The 8,961-nt window shown below is 48.2% G+C and overlaps 1 protein-coding gene across 1 annotated transcript; it reads right to left on the bottom strand.

Moving 5' to 3' along the window:
- Positions 1-6,662: 6,662 nt before the first annotated feature.
- On the bottom strand, positions 6,663-8,015 carry LOC123066595 (BTB/POZ and MATH domain-containing protein 1-like). The gene has a single exon (XM_044489646.1). The coding sequence runs from the start codon at positions 7,914-7,916 to the stop codon at positions 6,852-6,854; it is 1,065 nt and encodes a 354-aa protein (XP_044345581.1). The 5' UTR covers positions 7,917-8,015; the 3' UTR covers positions 6,663-6,851.
- Between the last annotated feature and the right edge of the window lie 946 nt (positions 8,016-8,961).

Here is an 8,961-nt window from a genome sequence, read left to right as displayed (position 1 = left end):
GGACGGGTTTTAACCAGTGGAACTATCCACCCGGTCGTGTTAGGTCAGCCCATACGAACATTTTAGAGCAACATCCGGGCCAAACCCACAGTAAGATCCCCTCCGTGTAGACCCGACGCGTCCGTTTCCCCCCTTCAAGTGCCGGCGGCGGCGTCGTCCGTGTGAGGGGGCACACCCCGGAGACGCGTGCCGCCTCTAATTTGGACATGGCACCACACCACCCCGCATGTATGAGGGGCCGGTGCGACGCTCCGCTGGTATTGCTATCCCCCACGGCCCCCGTCCCGCCTCTTTAGACATGGCACCACACCGCCCCGCATGTATGAGGGCCCGGTTAGACGGGAGGGTGTAGCTGGGGGGTAGCAATGCCGCTAGGTGTTGCTTTGGGCCCTCCTACGGTTGTGGAAGCGTGGTGGCTAGCGCAGGCACCCGACACGCAGCTCCGGGGTGTGCCCCCCATCTCCGGCGTCGCTGTGGGGCACGGAGCGGCGGCAGCAACGTCCGTGAGGGGGGCAATCGATATACCATCTGGGTATGTTTTTTTTGTTAGATAAGGCACATTTATGTTGTGAAAAAACAGGGAAAAGTAAATAAAAAAATAAAAAAAATAAGAAAAAAAATAGAGATATGCCGACGGCAAGGCCATCGGCATACCTGCGCACACGGCCACGGATCGATGACGTGCCCAAGGGCGCGGATCGATGATGTGGCAACATCCATGGGCCAGACCTATGCCGACGACCAGGCCGTCGACATAGATTTGCCACCCCACGGACAGGCGAGCGACGCAGATCGATGACGTGGCGGGCGACGCGGATCGATGACGTGGTGTCTATGCCGACGGCCGCTGTTAGCCTGTCGGCGTAGATTGACGCCGTCAAAAGGCCATCTCCGTCCGGGTAGCCGGGCCCACGTGCTATGCCGACGGCCTCCTCTATGCCGACGGCCACCGTAGGCATATTTCTATCGACGCCGACGGCTAAGCTTTGCCGACGGGGGCCGTCGGCATAGATTGATATACGCCGACGGCTTTTATATGCCGACGGCCTGGGCTGGGCCTTCGGGATAGGCCTATCTATGCCGACGGGGGCCGTCGGCATAGGTTCGGCCATCGGCATCGCCAGTTATTCTGGTAGTGCAAGGTCGGGGCAGTGGGGGCTCGGGGCACAGGCGACTGGCGAGCGAAAGGGGCGAGAGCTCAAGCACTGAAGAGAAGGCGACGATGCCCGAAGGGGAGCGGCGGCGGCGGACAGAAACCCTATCTGGTGTGGGTCGAGAGATGGAGGAGGGCGGGATTTTTGGGTGCGTGCGTGAGGGTGGGGTGGGTGCGGGGGTGAGGAGACAAAAAAACAGACAAAAAAACAGACGAAAGTGATGGGACTATTCAACCAACTCGTCTATTAATAGTAGAGATGTGTGATTTTCATCACTCAATTCAACACACACAAGAGAAACAAAAGATTATCTACATACAGGCAAATCCCAATTCGAATGGCAGCTTAGAGGTGATATGAGTACAGTTCGCCAGACAAAAATGACAAGTAATGGCCTAAATTGATTTCAGCATACACCGGCAGCAAATCAACGGTTGCAGCAGAGCAAATGGACACACGATGGAGCTGAAACCTACTCCTCCGTTTCTAAATATAAGTCTTTTTAGAATGTAGATTCACTCATTTTGTTTCGTGTGTAGTCTATATTGGAATATCTAAAAAGCTTATATTTAGAAACGGAGGGAGTATGATTCTACAGTCACAAAAGTTATGCAGATCGAATGCACTGCTCAGATCCGAAGCGCGCGAGCCCGGAACCGAACCGACCAAAACCTTTGCCTCATCCTAATAGCGTCGTAAACGGAAACAGTTTGAAAGAGGCCGGGAAATGCGCACCTGAGAGTCTGAGACCGCCAGGTCGCCGAAGGTCTAGATGGGCACGTTGGTGGCGCAGACACAGCGGTAGGCGGCGAAGAGCGCGTGGCCCTGGTGCTCCGGGAGGCCGCCCGGCTACTGCTCCGCCATGGCCCGGTGCTTCAAGAAGAGCCAGGCCGCGACCTCCTCGTTCTGCGGGCAGTTCACCTTGTGCTTCCTCGACACCGACAACACCATTTGCGCTCAGGGGTGGGAATGTGGGGATTGGGAGGGAAGTGGGGTGAGATTGCGGTTTGGGGGGTGGGGAGGCAGAGCCCGCCATTGTACAGGTGCTAAGGTTGTCATGTAGATAAAAAGTCTGATGTGACAAGGTAATTAAGAGGAGAGAGATGAGTGTGATGACCCCAAAAAGAAACAATGCCAAGCGCGAGAACCTAGGCAAGACACTTAAATTGAAAGGATCCCACCAATGCATGAAGAACTTTAATTGCAAAATCATTAAATGAAGGATGCTTAGCACCAATAATTTAAGCACCTATGCATTGGGGGCTTTAGTTGCTAAAGTTTTTAATGTACTTAGCATCTCATGTAAGCACCAATGCATTGGAACTAGCCTTATTGGCTTTGGGTTCCACCGGTTCCCCTAGTCAAGAGTTAATTCTACCATTAGTACCATAGGCAACGGTGATGGGACGAGACCGTGCGTAGGCCTGCATCCTACACTAGAGACCTTGCGCATGGTCTTCGTCTGCAGATTGCCTACCCATGTGCTCCTGTGCACGTTGAACTGTCAAATGGTTTCGAATGTCAAAATAAATCAAACTAGTTTTCAATATAAATTTCCGAGTAACTACGGTCCCACCCAAACCCGCCCGCTCAAAAACCCTCTCCGCAGGAAGCATTGCCGCGCGTTCATGTCGGTCTGCGTCGTCCCAATGCGGACATGACTCCGTGGCATTGATGTCGGTCAGACCAACGCGACCGGACGAGCAGGCGGCGTTGTTTCAGTGCAAACACGGTGACCGATAAGCCTACTCCAACCGCCACACACTATTTAAGCCGTGCTCTGGAGCCGTCCACGTCGCATATCTATGAAGCCCTCCTCTATGCGCCCAACCACATCTTCGTTGCGTGATATCTGAACTTCACATCCTCTCCCCATCCACCATGCCCAAGTCGCGGTGCTCCGTGGTGGACAGGCATGTAGAAGCGAAGGCGTGGCCGCGGTGCCATGGTGAAGTTGACTGCGCGGCGGCGCATCGATGAGGAGCCAGCCTTGTGGTCATGCTTGCCATGCTTCATGGTGGGCGGCGACTAGAGTTGGTGTCGAACGGCTAGGGGGCAAGAGGAAGAAGAGGAAGGGAGGAAGTGGACTTGGCGGCCCCCACCACACACGTGGCATCAAAATGAACGCCCGTGGACTGGTTTCTGTGGTTGACGTGTGGGCCCTCCCGCATGCGTGAAATTAAATAGGACCGGTGGGAGGTAGTTGGGGGGCCAACGCGTGGGCCCGAGCCGGACATCGAGCAGGACACGACGCGTCCATCTCGTGTCCGTGTGGACGCAAATCGAACCGAAATTTGGGATAGATTTGCGTCCACATGTACACGTGACAGACAATTTTTTTTAGTTTGCGTCCACATGTCAGGTCATTTTTTTCGCTCACATACCCAAACAGACCAAATGGGCTGGTTGATCTGAGTTGCCCTTATAGATATTGGACTTTATAAATAACTTCTTTTGAGTGTTAAAAATGTGGACAACTACACCACTCACAGTAGAATTAAACGTCCACAACAGTTTGGGTTGGGTGAACCAATGATGCTAAATTTCAACAACTACACCACACTCAATAGAATTAAGTGATCACAACAATTGGCATGTGATGTTTGGTGAAGCAATGATCATGTGATGGCCACATGCATCGTTGGTCACAAGCTGACGTCCTATAAATAACTAGCTTATTACCCATGTAGCTAGATCACCTTTAGTTGGTAGGGGAGCTGAAATAGGATAGCAAAGTGCAAGAAGTGAACACCAAGTTTGAGTAGGGTGATTGACACTAACTGTCACATAGCGTAATCTAGTGGGGGAATGGGATGTATTGGAAATTCGATTCATAGGAACATAAAGAAGATTGGCCCTTAGATGAGCAATGAAACTAGCGACAACTGAACAAAGAGCTACTCTTGATGAGCGGACCATTAAGGCTCTATGCTTTCAGCTCCGTGCGATTAAGCCAATACCACATTGCCCTAGATTTCACCACACAAGTGGCATATGAGTGGATCGAATTGTCCAACTCTCCTATGTCGTACATGAATACCGCGCGACAATGCATATAGGTTTCCTTTGGCATTCTCACAGCTCCTATAGTATCACCCCACCCACATCACAAATTGACCCACAACTTCTTTATGTGTGTTTGTAATCACTCATGGTTGATGCCCAATCCTTGAGATGGAACAATCAAGAAGACGGTGGCCCTCAAAGGTCTGGTCTTTGGATTGGAGTCTAGTGGCATGCTCTTTGTTATGCACTTGGCACCACATTTTAGTACAGAATGTGGCAGTTCTTATAATAATGATCAGGTAAGCTGGGGTTGTCCCTTCTCATTAGTTTCAGAGCTCTTTCTCACCTAATGAACAAGATCTGGGAGGGTAAGGAGGGAATTTTACAACCACCAAGTGGTAACCGTACCTGCACAACCAAATCCATCCCGCGTTGAACACCAATGCAAATACCCTTCGCTGCAATGCACCGTAGAGGGAGGGTGGGTGGGATTTTACAGCCGAAGAAGCGTTCTTCAATAACCACGCCGCCTCCTAACCTACACTCAAGCATTCTACCGTCGCCTGCGCCACCAATTGTGTCACCGCCCCCGGAATCGTGGGTCAAGGTGCGAGGGTTTTACCGGCTAGCCGAACCACACCTTGCCACAATCCAACACGCCACCGAGCACAGTTGGCTACTAATAGCAATTGATAGCCTCTCACTAACTTAAAAACAACAAACACATAGAATTCAGAGGAAACTAGCCTCGAATTCAGATGGATCTGCACTCTGCAGTGGCGGCTAGGGTTTACAATCCATTTACATTCGATGCCTCTCCAGAAGGGATCCGATGCCTATATAAAGGAAAAGCTTATCTGGAAGTAAAAGAAGGCCACAACAGCGAGGTGAGCCAATACAGTAAAAGGCCGTCAACAAGTGGTTGAATCTCAGCCGACGGATGCAGATCGGACAACATCCAACCGGTGACTTATTTAGCCACCGTACGGCTTCGCGTCATCATCCAGCCACACGGTGGAGATCCAAGGACTCGAGGCTGTTGTCAGAATAGGCAGAACAACTAAAGAAGAACAAACAGCTAAAACTATGAGCTAATTAACAAACACATCGTGCATTTTAAAATAGCAGTGAGTTCAACAGGATTAGACGCTCACTGATTCTAATACAAAACTGAACCTGGAGCAGAAACACCAAGAAAGAACAGACTTCTTTTGCATGTTAAAAACAATTTAATGAGTTTAATCCTGCCTAACTTATAGTTATAGTGCAGGAAGCAAAGATTGCATACAATATCTGAACTCAGCCACGTCCTATAACATCGTGGTGCAAATCGAGGATCCAAAATCTTACAAGCTACAAACAATAGGATACTTGACCCATAAGAAGAATACTTAATCACCATTGTTTCTAACACAAACTAACTAACCCAGCTGTCAAAAAAACTAACCAACCCTGTTTACAGGAAATACATATGAGTGTGGACTGTGCAGATAGATGGCAGCTAGAGGATTACTGCTTATAGCCCGACTCCACTTAGCATAACGGGAACAGCTCTGCAGCTAGTGCATTTCAACGGGAACAACAAAACCGAACTTGGAGCTGAAAAATCAAGAAAAAAGAACTGATTTCTTTTGCACATTTACAACATTTTAAGGTGTCTAGTCGTGCCTAACTCAGCCAGATCCTGGACAAGGTGGTGCAATTCGAGGATCCTAAATCAGTAAATCTTACAAGCTACAATAAGATACACAAGAATTGCTTAATTTGACCGAAAGAAAAATATCGGATCATCCTTGCAACTTTGCATGGAATGGAAAGAGGGAAGCCTGTACCTTTACACAGTAACTGGAAATTCATGAATTTGCTCTCTATAGAATACAGGAAAGAAGGTTCAGAACAAACGCCTGATGCACGAGTAACTGAATACTCCTTGGTGGATTTGAGTCGAGGACTGAGATTTATTCGAAACCCGATTTGCAGTAGGCATCCAAAGCATTCGATGAAAAGAAAAACAGTAGGCATCCAGAGAAATTGCAAGCCTGGTGAATATCAGTCAATATGGCTACTTGATAACAAAGTTATTGCTAAATAATGGGAAAAGGAGCACATAGCAACGCACTAACATAACAGAGGCAAACATAAGCATAGTTCTGCGTGCATTTAGGATAAATTTAGTAATATGCCAGGAAAAAATCCTAATTGGAAAATGTAAAAGATGTCAAATACTATCATTGGCAAATGAGCATCGTGAATTAAATAATTGTAAACATGGTCATAACTTTAGAATAGATGTGTGGCAAATAATCCCTCGTGATAGAGGCAACTCCTGATCAGAGATGCACTGATCAATGTTCTTTGATAGATGCTTCCCAGTAGTAAGATAACTACCGAATCACAGATCCATATAATTCATGGACTGCTACCTGATATCCAAGTACTTCCTGATAAACTGATAAAGATTCAGACATGCAAGGAAACACCAAAACACAAACAAAATGACAGTGCCATAATAGATAATACTAGTTTCCATCTTTTTCGAAAGTTAGGATAGGTAGTCTGATAATACTAGGAATCTAAGATAACCGCGGATAATAAGTCTTCAAACCAAACCAGGGAGCTAAGCACCATTGCTAGTACAAGAAAACCATTTCAATCCCTGGAACTATATAATTGCTAACGCAACATTTACCACTAAACAAGGGCTGACATGGCAATCAGATTCTTAATAACAGAAGGGTAGCTCCTGCTCAGATGATCGAAGCCGTCGCTGTCCAACAGAGCCCTAAGATTTGCCGGGGAGCTAAGAAAACTTAAGCATGCCTTCTTTAGGCCCTCACAGTGGTGCTGCTCAGCTAATGTCAGGATGTTTGTTATTGTGCCTGCGTTGATGTACTTGCATAGCTTTTCCTCGCAAATACTCTTCAGCCTCTCCATGTTATACCTGTCGGCCGCAACAAGCAGATGCTGACACACGACATCTTCATCTTCCTTTAGTGTCACCGGTAAGGAGTCGGTATACGCAAAACAGAGCAACGCCTTGAACACCTGCGCCTCCATTTCATCTATGCGCACCACACCTGCGGTGTCGCCCTCCATACCGCCAAAGAGCTCAGCACTGAAGAATGGTGATCGGGCAGCGAGCACACAGCGGTGTGCTGCGAACGTGTGACCACCAACCTCGAAGACTACGTCGGCACCCTTCTCAGTGTTGAGGAGATCTCCGAGGTGTTGGTGCAGGTCAGATGGGGCCACAGTGACAAATGCTGGAGGAGTCTCTTCGGGCAAATCCTCTGCGCGGTAGTCGCTGATGACAACGATATCGCACCTGATGGTGAAACAATCGTCCTTGAGATGCTTCGACTTCTCCAAGTCTGCCCTTTTCATGAACATCGCATTCCCCCAGCGCTGCTGAGAATTGTGGTTGTGTACTGCTACTGATGCAAATGAAGGAGCTTGGTCCGTCAACTCATCCGCGAAACTGAATTTGTGTTGCGCCTTCACTGCCGTGGTGACATCTTCATCGAGAACGAGGAACAGGGATATGCAGTCTGCGTACTGTTGTCCGGAGCCGTTGGGATGGTAAACGATGTACCATCGATGTCCTCCAAGGGTGAAAGGGCGGGACTTTATCCTTTCTCCGGTGGGGATGCCCTTGGTGCGGGAGTAGCCATCGATCTTGAGGAGGTGGTACCCGCTCGCTGTGGAGGCAATGATGGCAGAGGCAGACCGGGATGGCTTGCCGGCGGCGGCCGACATGGTAGACCTGCTCCGGGCGATGGGGGAGCTGCGACTCTCCTCTGCCGCCACCGTAAGTGCTACTGATCTGGTAGGGTTTAGGGGACAATGCGGGGACGTGAAAAGAGGAAGAAGGGGAAGGAATAAGGACGCGAGATGACGCTGGTTTTATTTCCAAGAAAGAAGAAAAAGAGACGACAGTCCAACTCCCAATGACCCAAAGTAGTTCTTTTTAGAGCCACAGCCCAAAGTAGTACTGACGCCCAAGAATATCAAACCCACAGTTTGTATCGGCCCAACAGCAAGAATATCTCGTAGGGTTTACAACACGTTTACATTCGATGCTCTGCCTCTGCATAAGGGATCCGAGGCCTATATAAAGGAAAAGTTTAACTGAAAGTAAAAGAAGGCCACAACAGTGGCGTGAGCTAAGAACAAACCGGTGAAATTACTTATGTGGATCAAATCGTTTTCGCGGACAGCAAGAATTTCGCCAAGTTGTGTTCACCTAGTTCCATTGACATTAAGTTTCGTTACTTTTGATAAGTGATGTGATCCTTGTGATTATACCCTGAATGCAAGCATCCCTAAATACAAGTGAATAGTTAAGATAACATCTAGCCATATCATTGAACTTAAGGGTCCTCAATTACTCCTTATGCAATAATTCAAAAACTTGGGGCACTACAATATTTGTCACTCCGACCATCCATCCAGGCAAACTTATCACATAATGCTCTCCTCTAGGCTCATCAAGGTGAAGTAATATGTAGTCAATGTTCGCACATCACCACTAGAGAATTATAACACAACATAAAGGGACTACTTATGAGACATCATATAGATCATGCTCAGTTTGCTAAGGATATGATAAACAAACAAATCTTTACCAGCAAATCAGTAAACATCAAGCAATGAGAAGCAATTAATAGCAGGAAGTGATCATAACAACTAATCTGAAAGAATAGTTCATGGATTGAAGTCTAGGATTTGAGAGGATGACGGTGATGTGGGTGCTAGTGATGATGATCCCCACGATGAATGGAGCGCTTGCGATGTAGATGGC

Source organism: Triticum aestivum, chromosome 3B (assembly GCF_018294505.1).
Source record: "Triticum aestivum cultivar Chinese Spring chromosome 3B, IWGSC CS RefSeq v2.1, whole genome shotgun sequence".
Classification (NCBI taxonomy): domain Eukaryota; kingdom Viridiplantae; phylum Streptophyta; class Magnoliopsida; order Poales; family Poaceae; genus Triticum; species Triticum aestivum.
Note: the sequence above shows the minus strand (reverse complement) of the source record. Positions and strands in the feature narration are given on the sequence as shown.